At 39.0% G+C, this 17,502-nt stretch overlaps 1 protein-coding gene across 2 annotated transcripts; it reads right to left on the minus strand.

Annotated features, from left to right (window-relative positions):
- Window positions 1-8,096: 8,096 nt before the first annotated feature.
- Window positions 8,097-17,167, minus strand: fbxo7 (F-box protein 7). Of its 2 annotated transcripts, none has more exons than XM_052118375.1 (10): window positions 17,131-17,164; window positions 16,674-16,796; window positions 16,183-16,378; window positions 15,867-16,088; window positions 12,400-12,544; window positions 12,226-12,309; window positions 12,044-12,139; window positions 11,743-11,919; window positions 11,602-11,648; window positions 8,097-8,892 (listed from the first exon to the last, which is right to left on the minus strand). In XM_052118375.1, exons 2-10 carry the CDS (start codon window positions 16,793-16,795, stop codon window positions 8,584-8,586), a joined length of 1,398 nt encoding a protein of 465 aa, XP_051974335.1. In that variant the 5' UTR covers window position 16,796; window positions 17,131-17,164; the 3' UTR covers window positions 8,097-8,583. The 2 variants fall into 2 exon arrangements, with proteins under 2 accessions (XP_051974335.1, XP_051974333.1); XM_052118373.1 differs by having other exon boundaries at window positions 8,098-8,892; window positions 16,674-16,801; window positions 17,131-17,167.
- Between the last annotated feature and the right edge of the window lie 335 nt (window positions 17,168-17,502).

Below are 17,502 nucleotides of genomic sequence, written 5' to 3' on the forward strand. Positions count from 1 at the left end.
ATATACTGTATGTACTGTATATACTGTATGTGCTGTATATATACTGTATGTGCTGTATATATATACTGTATGTGCTGTATATATATACTGTATGTACTGTATATATATACTGTATGTGCTGTATATATATACTGTATGTACTGTATATACTGTATGTGCTGTATATATACTGTATGTGCTGTATATATATACTGTATGTGCTGTATATATACTGTATGTGCTGTATATATATACTGTATGTGCTGTATATATATACTGTATGTGCTGTGTATATACTGTATGTACTGTGTATATACTGTATGTACTGTATATATACTGTATGTGCTGTGTATATACTGTATGTGCTGTATATATATACTGTATGTGCTGTATATATATACTGTATGTGCTGTGTATATACTGTATGTGCTGTGTATATATACTGTATGTGCTGTGTATATACTGTATGTGCTGTGTATATACTGTATGTGCTGTATATATATACTGTATGTACTGTATATACTGTATGTGCTGTATATATACTGTATGTGCTGTATATATATATACTGTATGTGCTGTATATATACTGTATGTGCTGTATATATATACTGTATGTACTGTATATACTGTATGTGCTGTATATATACTGTATGTGCTGTATATATATACTGTATGTGCTGTATATATATACTGTATGTACTGTGTATATACTGTATGTGCTGTATATATACTGTATGTGCTGTGTATATACTGTATGTGCTGTGTATATACTGTATGTGCTGTATATATACTGTATGTGCTGTATATATATACTGTATGTGCTGTGTATATACTGTATGTGCTGTATATATATACTGTATGTGCTGTATATATATACTGTATGTGCTGTGTATATACTGTATGTACTGTGTATATACTGTATGTGCTGTATATATACTGTATGTGCTGTATATATATACTGTATGTGCTGTATATATATACTGTATGTGCTGTGTATATACTGTATGTACTGTATATATACTGTATGTGCTGTATATATACTGTATGTGCTGTGTATATACTGTATGTGCTGTATATATACTGTATGTGCTGTATATATATACTGTATGTGCTGTGTATATACTGTATGTACTGTATATATATACTGTATGTGCTGTATATATATACTGTATGTGCTGTGTATATACTGTATGTGCTGTATATATACTGTATGTGCTGTATATATATACTGTATGTGCTGTATATATATACTGTATGTGCTGTGTATATACTGTATGTGCTGTATATATACTGTATGTGCTGTGTATATACTGTATGTGCTGTATATATATACTGTATGTGCTGTATATATACTGTATGTGCTGTATATATATACTGTATGTGCTGTATATATATACTGTATGTGCTGTGTATATACTGTATGTGCTGTATATATACTGTATGTGCTGTGTATATATACTGTATGTGCTGTATATATATACTGTATGTGCTGTATATATATACTGTATGTGCTGTGTATATACTGTATGTGCTGTATATATACTGTATGTGCTGTATATATATACTGTATGTGCTGTATATATATACTGTATGTGCTGTGTATATACTGTATGTACTGTGTATATACTGTATGTACTGTATATATACTGTATGTGCTGTATATATACTGTATGTGCTGTATATATACTGTATGTGCTGTATGCTGTTATGAAATGTCCTGTGTGTATTAAAGCAGACAATAGTTGGATGGAAAAGCATCAGGACCTATAAAAGAAATGCAGTTATGTTCCCCCATATACATGTTTTTTAATGACAGTAAAAGTTTATTTGACTTGCAAAAATGATTATGAGTTTTGATCCTGTATCTGAAGAGCTTTTTCTCAAGTCTATTATAGAGATATGAATATTTCATGCTCATTTTTCTCACATCTCTTTGATGACATGCTGATGTGATTATCATCTTCTGAAAATGATCAACGGATTACACTCATGTCACAAACATGGACAAACTTCATCAGAAACACACACTGAACTCTGTGACTAATGGATTAGCTGAATAATTGAATAAAGGAGCGTATGAGAACAATCGCTTCAGTGTAAATAATGTACACAACCGGGTTCTCTTGAGTCAGGTGTGAATCTACAGAGCTCAAGCCGAGTTCAGCATCATCCGGATGAACACATGAAATAAGACTCAATAGAATTAGTAATGCTGATGTCTGCGAGTCCAACATTCATCAAACCATCTCAGAAGACTTTGAGCCAGTATTGATCTGTATGAGAAACACTAGATGATCATTGAAGGTTATGATCATGAATCATCTCGACTCTCACTATTGTGACTCAGACGGTAGAGCGGCTGAACTTGAAGTCTGGAGGTTTCTGGTCTGTTTCAATTTAAAGAAGATATGCCCCCCGAAAATATGCCTTGTGAGTGTGGTGTCTCAGTGGCTCAGTGGTATGAGCAAGTCCTCCTGCACGGAGGTTCCTGGTTCAAATCCCAGGCTGGACACGGTTGCGTGATGGTATTGGGTTGCTCTGATCAAGTGAGGAGGCTTGAGAATGAGCAGACTGAGAAAGGGGGGCTCAAAAGCCAGATGGGCCCCCCCTGGACCTCCAGTGTAAAGTGCAGCAGTGGTTCTGTCATTCAAAGTACGTTGACTTAGTTTTTAAAAAGTTCTGAATTAAACTAAGTCAACATACTGGGTGTGAATGACAGAACCACTACTGCACTTTACACTGGATGTCCAGGGGGGCCTGACTGGCTTTTTAGCCCCCCTCTCTCAGTCCACTCATTCTCGACGCTACTCACTCAATCAGATCAACCCGATACCATCACGCAACCGTGTCCAGCCTGGGATTTGAACCAGGAACCTCCGTGCAGGAGGACTTGCTCATACCACTGAGCCACTGAGACACCACACTCACAAGGCATATTTTCGGGGGGCATATCTTTTGTATTCTCTGGGAATGAAACTCTTGTCATTGCTAGTGCAACACTCTCTCAGGTGAGCTACAGAAACACATAACAGAACCCAGAACTCTTCAAGTCAACATCTCAAACCCACAACACCTTTAAAGACTTCCATGACTCCATGACACACTGAACTTCACAAGCCTCACGTGATCTAAACCACCACAAACATCCAGAACCTCAGAGATGTGAGAGACGGATGAGGTCATGAAGCTCCTCTCGTATACTTTGGGTCTCATGGAAGAATTCAGTTTGGTTTTGAGTCTTACAGGTCATTTATGGAGTCCATATTCACGCTTGTGTGACATGAGGCCCAAAAGAGAATCCAGATCATCCCATTAGAGATGACTTTATCCATGCTTTGAGAATATATGTAATGTCCTAAAGTTTAACGTCTTGAACACAATGGTGGGAAACTGTGATCATTCTGTTACATCAGGCAGAACTTATGCTTAAAAAAATCAATCACACACACAATTCATTTATTTTGTTAACTTTTATTAAAAGTACAAACATACAAATATCTCAAGACCATCTCCATCTTCCTTTGGCTCATATTAATATCTGAAATACAGTGCAATACAAAACAGAGAATAACATTGTTGGAGTATCTGCATAAATTATTGCATAATTTGCATAGCATTTTGCATTTTCAAAACAATTATACACGTGGACATCTCTCTGTGAAATTCAGTTAACAATATCTGAGTGATATGACTCTTAAATGGCAATTAACACATTTTGCTGGATCGCTGCTGCAAAATATATCAACTTTATATCTAATGTAGTGTATATATAAATATATTTAGGTAGTTGACATATGTCTATGATGTTATTTTTTCCCTAACATCACATTTTTAGGTTCAAATGTATGTGACCATATTGAGGAAAGTGTATATTTTAGGAGCTGTGACTTCTCATAATTATTTTTTTAATTTCTGTACATTTTTACAACATTTATAATCACTTTTTATCTGTTTTGGAGTTCACTTAAATGGCCCTGTGGTGTAACAGTTTTAAAAGTACAAATATTTAATTTAGTCTTTCAAAATGATGTCATATGTAATACTTAGAAAAATGTTTAATGTTTTAGATGAAGTGCAGGACACTACTGTAACTGCTTAAAATGTCTTATCAGCTACTCATTAATATTACTTTAAATATTATTAAAGATATTAAAATAAATCACTATAATAACGCATGAGAAATGAACAGATTTGCCGTTATCTTCAATATCAATTTTGACTAGTCTCAATCGCATAATATTTATCAGGTCAAATCTGAATTACGTCTGGTCGAGGATGGGGCTTTATATGTCAATTCGGCTTGCCATAGACCTGACTGCTGAGCTCAATGATGAAAACAGATCTTTTTATGAAATATTATTTTTTTTTTAAACTTTGAAAACATTTAACTTATCTCTATGAAAATTATTAGGCATTTAAACATGAACTTTTAAACATCAGACACCCTTGTTCTTGTAGAACTCAACCATTGTCATATTATTATTACCTGAATAAACAAAACAGTTCTGATACAGTATTCCACATTCAAATCCATAGATGTCTGGAGACCTGAGGATTCAACTCTGAGGATTGGTTTCTCCAGCAGGACGATGCTTCACGCCACAGACCGATCAATCAAGGTGTGGCTGGAGGAGCACCGGATCAAGACCTGGTCATGTCCAACACAATCTCCAAACCTGAACCCCATTGAAAACCTCTGGAATGTGATCAGGAGGAAGATGGACGGCCATCAGACATCAAAGCCGAGATGCTTGAATTTCTGCACCCAGGAGTGGCATAAAGTCACCCAACAGCAATGTGAAAGACTGGCAGAGGGCATGCCAAGACACTGTGATTTAAAATCAGTGTTATTCCAGCAAATATTGATTTCTGAACTTGAAGTTAAAACATTACTATTGTGTTGTTTAACAATGAATATGAATTGTTTTCTTTGCATTCGAGGTCTGAAAACACTGCATTTTTTTTTTGTCATTTTCTGCAAATAAATGCTCTAAATGATAATATTTATATTTGAAATTTGGCAGAAATGTTGTCAGTACTTTATAGAATAAACCAAAAATGTTAATTTTACTCAAACACAACCAATAAATAGTAAATCCAGAGAAACTGAACATTTTGCAGTGGTCTCTTCATTATTTCTGGAGATGTATATATATATATATAGTAATTCTCTGAACCTTTTTTCTGCCATGGCACACTTTTTTACGTCTAAAAACATTCTACAGCACACTTCTATCCCACATAGGCTAACAATCCTCAATATTTCTCCTCTTCAAGATCTTGTCCATGTTTGCTGTCCGTCTTAGTATCGTGTTTACTTGTAATGTTTGAAATTCGGCTATGCAAAAAACACAGGTAGGCTACGCTGTGTGAGGTCACAGGTGGCAAGTACGTTAAATGTGGAATGAAAAAACAAATTTGCTTTTGTAATTTGTAGATTTGTTCTTGCAATGCACAATTAATTACCGGCATGCAATCTCACGAGGGGTGAAAAAGCTAAGACAATCACTGGTCCTCGAACATATTTCTCTGGGGATATTTTTATTAAAAAATAAGCTAAAAGCACCAATTCAAGTTTATTCAAGTTTACAACTGTGCAGAATTATAAACACAAAGCGATCTACGGATCATTTTGTACTGCTGAGCATGACCACAATAATAGACAAATAATAATAAACATTTTGAATTTCTATAATGTTCTTTCGTCATTGTAAAGTGATTTCACATGATTTGAGTCGTCATCGCTCCATCAACGCCAGAGTCAGGTCCGGTTCCAGATCAAAATCACTGAGGGTGCTTCTGAAAACTGTGCAGGTGCTCTGTATAAAGTGGTCATGAATCATAATTACACATTTTTTAATAGATTAAATCATGTTTGAATGCTACTTAAACAACATAAATTTAGATTTTTTAATGTACAAAACATATCATACACGTTTATAAGTTTTGATGCAGCATTTTGTGCAGGGAGTTTTGTGTGTTTGCTGGTATTCAAGGAAATCTCTTGCCAATTTACAGTATTAGTGTTACATATTCAATTGAGCAGGGGTGTGGGATTATTTTGGTGATCAGCTGTTAAATTGAAGATTAAAAGTTCTGTATGGTTTTATCTTTTAAGCCCACACATGCACTCAATGAATGATGCAGTTTTCTGAAGTGTATTCTGACTGATGGGACATTCTGCGATTGCTTGAAGCTTTGCTGCTATACTTTCAGTCATGTGTTAGTAAACCTGAATAAAGGCTGAATAAAACGATTAATCGATTATTTTAAGATACTTCAATGCAGTGGTCATTTAGTATTGAGTGTAACTGCTACATCTGGAGTCGGGTTTAAAAGTAAAATTAAATATTCGGGAAAGAGATTCTAAAAGCTTATTTTAATGTTGGCCGTAAAGTGGACCCGTTTACTTGTTTTATTCTCAGAACATTATCAAACTGTTTACACGCTCATGGGTCATGATGCGGGTCTCGTCAACGTTTGGCACCCCATTCAGCACACCACTGAATAAAACATGCTGCATGACACTGATAAATGATTACTGCCAGAGTAACATTCACATACAGGAGGGACTTCATGGTAAATCCACCCGCGGGCAGTTCTTACTGGTTTGCAATTGAGGGTGCTCACCCTGACAGACAGACAGACAGACAGACACACACACACACACACACACACACACACACACACACACACGGACACACAGCACACACACACACACAGACAGTCAGACACACAGATAGACAGACACACGCATGCACAGACAGCCAGACACGACACACGCACAGACAGCCAGACAGACACACGCACAGCCAGACAGACACAGACACATGCACAGACAGACAGACAGACACACACACGCACAGACAGCTAGACAGACACACACACAGCCAGACAGACACAGACACATGCACAGCCAGACAGACACAGACACATGCACAGACAGACAGACAGACACACACACGCACAGACAGCCAGACAGACACACGCACAGCCAGACAGACACAGACACATGCACAGACAGACAGACAGACACACACACGCACAGACAGCTAGACAGACACACACGCACAGACAGCCAGACAAAGACAGTCAGACGCACAGACAGCCAGACAAAGACAGACACACGCACAGACAGCCACACACACACACACACACACACACACACACACACACACACAGACAGACACAGACACACACACACACACACACACACAGACACAGACACACAGACACACACACACACAGCACAGACACACACACACACACACACACAGACACACACAGACACACACAGACACACACAGACACACACACAGACACACACAGACACACACACACACACACAGACACACACAGACACAGACACACACACACACTCACACACAGACACACACAGACACACACACACACACACTCACACAAACACCCCCCGGGAGTCAACGTTGGACTGTTCTGCTCCTCTCCAGGTGTGGCAACAGGACAAGCTGTGCCCAGAAAGGTGAATTTCCTTCACTAAGGCATCATAATAAGTTCAATTATTAAATGAGTGTAGTGAGATGCCTGCTTTTGAAAGAGATGAAATAGTTTTGATAGTACGGTGTTTATATATAGTTCTTTTCTGTACTTTGTCTCCAGGTTGCAATGGAGATGTTGTTTACGGGCCAGCCCATCTCGACTCAGGACGCTCTGCTCCATGGACTGGTGAGTAAGGTGGTGTGCAGTTAGAGAAGGAAACGCTGGTGATCGCCCGACAGCTGTGTGAGTCCAGACAGCCTGTGGTGGCTCTGGGGAAAGCAGTGTTTGGCAGGCAGATGGCGCAGGGGCGAGACATGGCATATGCCTCTGCTTCTGCCGCTATGGTGGAGAACCTGGCACTGCGGGAGGGGCAAGAGGGCGTTCCTGGAGAAGCGGAGACCTGGGTGGACCAACAGCGCTGAGAGAGCACACACGTGACCACTGGTGTTGTTTGAACGGCTACGACGGCAAATTACTGACACAAACAATTACTGACAGAAACAATTACTGACACAAACAAGCTCAGCTGGACATAAAATTTAGACAAATAGTTCCAATCTTGATAAACCATCACAATGGATAAATCAAACAAAGGAAGACCACCTTAAAATAACCCTGCACGTTTTATTGAATGTTATTTTTTTGTGCCTCAACATCTTTATTCTTATGTCTAATTTAAGGAAAATTCTGTCATCATTTACTCACCCTCAAGTTGCTCATACTAACTAAAACAAAAGCTTTGTTTGAACATAAGACTGAAATTTAATTTGGGTCTGTTTGTCACACTAAGCTACCGTCTGACTTCTGTAGACTTGAAATATAGTGCACAAGTCATATGTACTACTAATATGATACTTTTCACGCATGTCAAACAGGTTTGGAAGAGCATGTGAATGAGGAAACGATGACAGAATTTTCCTTTAATCAAATGAATTGTTGTGTATCGATTAAAAAAACCTGTAACTATGACTGCTTGAATGAATGGAGCACAAAGAAAATATCAGCATCAGAATGATTTTATCCTCTGCATATTCTTGAGTTCTCGTTTACATCGTGTTTATGTTGGAGTATTTAAAGTGCTGACGTTCAGATGAAACCTCTCCTGATGTCTGCTGGACGATTTCCACCAGGCCTCAAAGACCGCCGCCCAATGGGAACGCCCGCACCTGGGAGATGACCGGGGAGAGGGCCAATTGGGTCGAAGCGTGGCCGGGGCAGAACGACGGGGGTTTGGTCGTAATCTCCTCCGATGATGCCGGGAGGGTAGAGTGGGAAGGGTAGAGGGGCAGGTGGGATGGGGGTAAGAGGGTAAATCGGAGGCACATGAGGAGGGTAAAACCTGCATCTGCCCCTACGCTCATTCTGCTTCCTCTGTTTATATTTCTTTTTGTAAAGCTGAGGACAAAACAGAGAAAGACTAAAAATTATTTGGTCACAAATTGTATTAGATAGCAAAATCAAAGTAACTGTTATTTGTTTTGAATACAGCACAATGTACTTTTTTTTATACATTTTAAAATGTATATTTGCATATTAAAAATAATGATCACTTGTCAATTTATAATTTCTTTTATATGATCCATTGCTAAATTATTTTATTGTTTATGGATGCATAGAAATGTTTGGCCAATACCAATAAAAATTGGGCCGATACCGATTTGAACAAACCGCTATGGGCTGATACCGATTTGAACAAAACGCTGTGGGCTGATACCGATTTGAACAAAACGCTATGGGCTGATACCGATTCGAACAAAACGCTGTGGGCTGATACCGATTCGAACAAAATGCTGTGGGCTGATACCGATTCGAACAAAACTCTATGTGCCGATACCGATTTGAACACAACTCTATGTGCCGATACCGATTTGAACACAACACTATGTGCCGATACCGATTTGAACACAACACTATGGGCCGATACCGATTTGAACACAACACTATGGGCCGATACCGATTTGAACACAACACTACGGGCCGATACCGATTTTAACAAAATACTACGGGCCGATACCGATTGGAACACAACACTATGGGCCGATACCGATTCAAACAAAATGCTGTGGGCTGATACCGATTTGAACACAACACTATGGGCCGATACCGATTCGAACAAAACACTATGGGCCGATACCGATTGGAACACAACACTATGGGCCGATACCGATTCAAACAAAATGCTGTGGGCTGATACCGATTTGAACACAACACTACGGGCCGATACCGATTTTAACAAAATACTACGGGCCGATACCGATTGGAACACAACACTATGGGCCGATACCGATTCAAACAAAATGCTGTGGGCTGATACCGATTTGAACACAACACTATGGGCCGATACCGATTCGAACAAAATGCTGTGGGCTGATACCGATTCGAACAAAACTCTATGTGCCGATACCGATTTGAACACAACACTATGGGCCGATTACCGATTTGAACACAACACTATGGGCCGATACCGATTCAAACAAAACACTATGGGCCGATACCGATTCAAACAAAACACTATGGGCCGATACCGATTTGAACACAACACTATGGGCCGATACCGATTTGAACACAACACTATGGGCCGATACCGATTTGAACAAAACACTATGGGCCGATACCGATTTGAACAAAACACTATGGGCCGATACCGATTCGAACAAAACACTATGGGCCGATACCGATTTGAACACAACACTATGGGCCGATACCGCTTCAAACAAAACACTATGGGCCGATACCGATTCAAACAAAACACTATGGGCCGATACCGATTGGAACACAACACTATGGGCCGATACCGATTGGAACACAACACTATGGGCCGATACCGATTTGAACACAACACTATGGGCCGATACCGCTTCAAACAAAACACTATGGGCCGATACCGATTCAAACAAAACACTATGGGCCGATACCGCTTCAAACAAAACACTATGGGCCGATACCGATTCAAACAAAACACTATGGGCCGATACCGATTTGAACACAACACTATGGGCCGATACCGATTTGAACACAACACTATGGGCCGATACCGATTTGAACACAACACTATGGGCCGATACCGATTCGAACAAAACACTATGGGCCGATACCGATTCGAACAAAACACTATGGGCCGATACCGATTCAAACAAAACACTATAGGCCAATAACGATTTTAACAAAACACTATAGGCCAATAACGATTTTAACAAAACACTATAGGCCAATAACGATTTTAACAAAACACTATAGGCCAATAACGATTTTAACAAAACACTATAGGCCAATAACGATTTTAACAAAACACTATAGGCCAATAACGATTTTTTGGCACTATTTTGTCATCAGATTTTACTTAGAAATTATTCTTTTAAAAGAGGTACTGAAACCTGCACTTTTGTAACAATAAATAATTTCAATTGAACATTGATTGGATCTGTTGAACACATGACAGGCCAACATTTTAAAGAGAGCAACAATGAAAGATAAATAGAAGATAAATAAAACGACATCATGATTGACATCAAAAAGGTTATTTTGTACTTCTAAACCATTTTTGCACTTTTGTTTTTGCAGTTTAATACAACCGAATTTTACGATAGAATTAGAACATTACAAATTCATACTATGCATATGTTCCACAGAAATGTCAACCACATCATGAACAAATGAAAAGTTTTAACCAAAGGAACAAAACCCCCCTTTAAATTCTGTACTAAAAAGGCATAATGGATAATGGAGTCCAGACCGCTAGAGGGCGCCGCTTGCTCACACAGCGCTGACTAAAGTAATCGCGCAAGGCCAATCCAGACAATCAGTCAATCATGCAGCATTAATTGGTATCATACAGACATCTCATACGTCAAAGTCTTCTACATATTTTGGCTATTATTATTTCTGTATTGTGCATTTGAATTCACTCAGCCTTTACAACATGACTAATAAATTATTAATAAACCATCGTTTTTCATATCAGTGTTTTCATGCTTATAACCGATATGCTGATGGTTTTAATTTGGTCAATAATTGGCTGAAATATATCGGCAGTCTGTGCATCCCTATTATTGTAAATTTGTGTACTAATTGTTTAATGTTTTGTTGATTGAATGTTAGACTCACCTCTCTCCAATCTGTGTCTCTGAGCTGAGTGCCGGCACCTAAACACACTACAAAACAAAACAACACACTTGCGTTAGTAACACTGATGTGCTCAAGTGAGGTATGTCTTGTGTGTGTGTGTGTGTGTGTGTGTGGCATTACCCCTAAAGTCCCTGTGCAGCAGGTGTCTCCAAAGTGAGGGATCGTGGGTAGCCACATTCAGATCTCGGCACACAGCCGACAGCAAGACGAGTGATGTGACGTCCAACAATCGTAACACACGTAACAACAGCTCAGGAGGAAGAACTGGCAGACCGAACAGAGCAGGCAGTCCCAGTGCTGCACCACCAGAGTTCAAATATTATGCACACTAAACAGTACATACTGCAGATATAGTATGAGTAGTTTGTTAGTATGCTATTGCATACATAGCTATAGATTATATTGTGTCAGGAAAAATCACCTTGTCTGGCGGCAGCCATTAGTGGATACACCAGCTGATCTTTAAAGAGACGAGAGAGTTTCCGTAAGTCTCTGTAAACGACCTCTGTGCTGCCACCTACGGAGTGATAACACGTTAGCATGTCGCACTATTAATAACACAGATATAACTGAGACAAAATCATTCTTCCTCTGGCCTATTACCTGCCCAGTCAGGTGTCACATAAGCATCTGGTTTCAGCACCAGTTTTCTAGAACTCTCCAAATGCTTGTCCATTTTAAGGACGGCTTTTTTAAAAAACAAGAAACAGAAAAACGTCAAACATTTTGGAAGATCGACTTTATTAGTGAACAGCAACTGTGGGTTGAATAACGTACCATTAATGACTAGTGTTTGGCCCATCGGTACAGCGACCACCGATACAAGGCTGTTCTCGAGAAGTGGGTGGGCATAATGAAGTCTGTACACGCCCCCTGCTGCCCTCCAGCCAATTGGCATCTGACCTGAGGTCCCACTTGAACCCTAATCAATGTGAGACATGAATTACATTCAAATCATGAACCGTTTTAAGATAAGCTGTGTCATTTTGGGGATCATATCCCAGTGTAATGAGCAGATTCGACTATTAAGTGAGACATTTATACATTTTCAAAACATTGATACATTTTTTATAAAATTGTTTGTGATAACCATTTGAAAGCATTTTTTTTTTTTTTTTACAAAAGTTTGAGGGTCAGTTTTGACCAATGCATCAACTGTGGCTTAACACATAAAATTATGCAGATTATTTATACATCTATGGACACATATTTATTTTCCGTTTACAGTCTAGTGATGTCACAGAGACTGGTGAGATATCTCACGACACATTTCATTAATATCTTTCAGCCAGTAGTAAACTCAGTCAATCACTATTTTGAGGAATGAAGGCGATACAATGCTTGAAATTGCCAAAAAACTGCAGATTTCACACAAAGGTGTAACTGCAGTCTCCAAAGACACAGCACAACTGACTCTAACAAGAACAGAAAGAAATGTGGAAGACCAGATGTGCAACTAAACAAGAGGATAAGTACATCAGAGTCTCTAGTGTGAGAAATAGACGCCTCACATGTCCTCCGCTGACAGCTTCATTGAATTCTACCCGCTAAACACCAGTTTCATGTACAACAGTAAAGAGAAGACTCAGGGGTGCAGGCCATATGGGAAGAATTGCAAAGAAAAGCCACTTTTGAAACAGAAAAATAAAAAGAATAGGTTTGAGTGGGCAAAGAAACACAGACATTGGACAACAGATATTTGGAAAAGAGTGTTACGGATCTAAACCCCATTGAGGATTTGTGGGATCAGCTGGACTGTAAGGTGTGTGAGAAGTGCCCGACAAGACAGACACATCTATGGCAAGTGCTACAGGAAGTGTGGGGTGAAAGGTCAAGTGCTACAGGAAGTGTGGGGTGAAAGGTCAAGTGCTACAGGAAGTGTGGGGTGAAAGGTCACCGGAGTATCTGGACAAACTGACTGCTAGAATAGCAAGGATCTGCAAAGATGTCATTGCTGCACGTGGAGGATTTTTTCATGAGAACTCTTTGAAGAAGATTGTTTTCTAATTGTAATAGTAATTATTCATGTTATTAATGTCCTGACTGTACATTGTGATCACTTGAATGCCACTTTGGTGAATAAAAGTACCAATTTCTTTCCATAAGAGCAAAATCTGTACATTACTCCAAACTTTTGGCTGCCAGTGTATGTGTGTGTGTGTGTGATTATATATATATATATATATATAAAATATATGAGCAACTAAGGAGTTGAGTTACAATATGGTTTTAGATGAAAACCACTGTTATGAATGTTCTATAAGCTCCAATTTCAAAATATATCTGCTAATGCAAAAGGTGTATGAAGATTCAGAGGGTTAAATACATACCGATTCAAAATACAGTTCTGTGCAAAAGTCTTAGGCACTTAAAGGGGACCTATTATGCAAAATTCACTTTTACATGGTGTTTGTTCATAAATGTGAGTGGGCAGTGTGTGTACACAAACACCCTACAATGATAAAAGTTCACCCACTCCTCTTATATTTCTAATAATCAAAAACAGTGTGTCAAAATGAATGGTTTTCCTTTCTGCTCTAAAGTGACGTCAGGTTAGATCAGGCCACGACCCATGACTGGTGATTGACTCCACCCTATTATCATAGCTCCTCCCCTGAGTGATGTACACACAGTCTGCTGGAGCAGATACAGTGAGAAGAATAATGTCTCATAAGTGCCTGTTGTTGCTGTAAAAGTGAACATAAGTGTCTTCATGTACTCCCGCATCATAGCCGCTGAAGATGCAGTGAACAAGTTTTGTTTTTCAAGGAAATGTGCCGCAAAACATACAAAAATGTGTGTATGTTTGTCCAAATCATTTTACACCGGACTGCTTTGTGAATGAGTGTCAATATAAAGCAGGATTTTCTTAAAATGTGATTCTCAATCATGGATCAGCACCAACTGTTCGTGTTCCAGCTTTATATCCTGAAGATGTATTGCACTTTATATTTTGTTAATGTTTACAAATCGCCTTTCTGAATGTGCTTGTTAGCTGATTCCATGGCTAATGCAGCTAAAGTTAGCATTGTCTCTGTCTGCATTCATGGAGACCACAGCAGGGAGCAGCAGCTCATTTGCATTTAAAGAGACACACGAAAACAGTGTGTTTTTGATTCCACACAAAAAGAGGCATTTATAACGTGGTATAATAAATGATCCATGGGGTGTTTTGAGCTGAAACTTCACAGACACATTCTGGGGACACCTGAGACTTATATTACATCTTGTAAAAAGGGGCATAATAGGTCTCCTTTAAGATGCTTCACAAAATTGTTTGTCTTCAGATGGTTATTTATATCTCCAGCTTTAGTGTGTCAACAGAAAAAATACATTTTAGACTCCCAAACATTACTTTTGCAAATAGAAAAGATTAGAACAGAAGAACGGGGAGCCAGATATCACACTGCAACAGATATCATGGCCCCCACTGAACATCGTGTCAGTCTGAGATTACATGAAGAGACAGAAGCAGTTGAGATAGACAGAAGAACTGTGGTGAATTCTCCAAGAAGCTTCAACATCCAATCTGCCAAAAACCAAGAGAAACTTTGTCCAGGTGTAAGTAGAAGGATTGGGGCTGTTTTAAAGTCAAAGGTGGCCACACTGAATATTGATTTAGCTTTTTTAAGTTTACTGGACTTTGTATGACATTATGTGATAAATGAAAACAATTTATGTCATTGTTTTTGAAGACATCCTCACAATGCAACATTTTTCACAAGTGCATAATAATGTTTGTAGTGTGATAAAATCGCTTTCAGGGTTTACTGGCATTGCATCACCATGGCAACAAAACTGTAAAATTGTCTATAACTTTACAATGATATGGTTAGTATGTGACTTTATTACACTAATATCATGTTAACATGTATATGTTTACGTCTTGTGGCTATACTTGTGAAATGATTACGGAGTGGCCCCATTGACTTCCAATGTAAGTGTCTCACTGTAACCTCCATTTTTGCTTATTTATTTTTAATAAATGAGGGACGAGTCAAAATTAAATTTGAGGTAACCTACATCATGCCACACATGCTGTTTATTGAGCTTAAGTTGTATTGAACCCGGAATATTCCTTTAATATTGACAATGCTGTTTGGTGTCACTCATGGTGCTGAGATCATTCTTTTGCCTCTTTAAAGCATTTCAATGGATTTTCTATTATTAACCCTCCCTATCTGGGTATAATTAGACTAAAGTGATTGTAAAGGGTCAGCAGAGGTCATGAGGTGAACTCTGACCTGCGTCAGAAAGCCGGTCTCCAGCAGCATAAGGTGTGTGGTGAGCATCAGACAGTCTGACGGGTTCTGACAGATCGCGGAGTCCAGTAGTCGCTCCAGAGTGTGAGGAATCAGACCAGCATCAGTTTCACAGCACAGCAACGGTGGAGGAGCGAAGACTCCGGACTCGTCCTCCATCCACTCCTCCATCACATCATCTCTCTCCCTGCTGCTGGGACCCGCCTGAACAAACACACAAAAATGCTGACTCAGTTTATGGAGTCACACTCAATGCATCCATTGTGTGTTGCTCTCCATGGACCGAGTCAGAACTCACCTCCTCGCTGGATCGGAGTGTGTCTGTCTGGTTCTGCTGAGCGGCTCCAGTGCTGCCTGCGGTTTGTGGGGCAGTTTGTGTTGGCAAAATCACACTGATCATGTCGCCAGAAACAAGCCCACAGGAGGAGAGCGTCTGTCCGGTGTCCAGCAGAGTATCTTTTCCATTCAGAGACAGATTAAACTCTGCATCAGAGCTACACAGAGACAACAAATCAAATGAACATCAAATCAATCTCTGGTGGAAAATCCAGTTTGTAAAACCAGATTAAGGTGGTAACAGTGTTTATGGTGGTAAACCATCTTGGACCTGCTTTGACAACTTAAAACTGGTTTGTTGCTAGTCTACTAAGTCATTACTTGCTGGTCAACCACGTGGTCTACCTTGACTGAATTGGATCCCATGCTGGTTTAGACTGGTTTTTAGTGATTGTAATATGCAGATTGCACCAACACATAACAAGCAGAACCAGTCAGAACTATCATTCTCACCCAAGTCCACATAGCGGCAGTAGGGTGTCTCTGATCCGGGCACTGAGCTCAGATAAAGTCGGTTCTGGTCCGTCCAGCTCCAGTTTGCTGGTCTGTTTGTTGATTCTCACCCGGAGCTTCATTCTGCACTGGATGAAACCAGAGATTCGCGTTAAACTGTCACTTTCATTTCAGAGTAAACGCTGATATTAAATGACAAGCGTGTGACGTCACGTGGGTTTAATACATAAAACACACATTAATAATGTATCACTTCATATATGAATACTACTTTTAAGATATTTAATATTTTATTTTACTTTTGGTATTTTACTTTCAAAGTCTGTAAAGAATAATCCGTACTGTACAGCAACATTTCAGCGTATTTGAAGTAAAGCCACTGCGAAAAAAAAAAATAAGAAAATCCGCGTTTGATTTATGATTAAAAGGGAAAAACATAAACATAAACATCACTTACCTGACGATACGTCAAACTCGAGCGCAGTGAAGCCAGAATCTCTGCAGATACTACAAACAGCTGAGCGAGACTTTCAAAATAAAAGTCCTGAACGAAACGTTTATTTACTTAGGACTGATATTGCCCCAGAATTTTTATTTTATATATCTATCTATATATAAATATATAAATAAAACTATACATATATACATACATACATATACAGGGTTGGGAGGGTTACTTTTGAAATGTAATCCAGTACAGATTACAGAATACATGCTGTAAAATTTAATTTGTAACATATTCCGTTAGATTACTCAAGGTCAGTAACGTATTCTAAATACTTTGGATTACTTTTAGATTTTTTAACTTGTTTCTTTCCCCCACAGTAAG

The sequence above is a fragment of the Xyrauchen texanus genome, chromosome 45 (assembly GCF_025860055.1).
Source record: "Xyrauchen texanus isolate HMW12.3.18 chromosome 45, RBS_HiC_50CHRs, whole genome shotgun sequence".
Lineage (NCBI taxonomy): Eukaryota > Metazoa > Chordata > Actinopteri > Cypriniformes > Catostomidae > Xyrauchen > Xyrauchen texanus.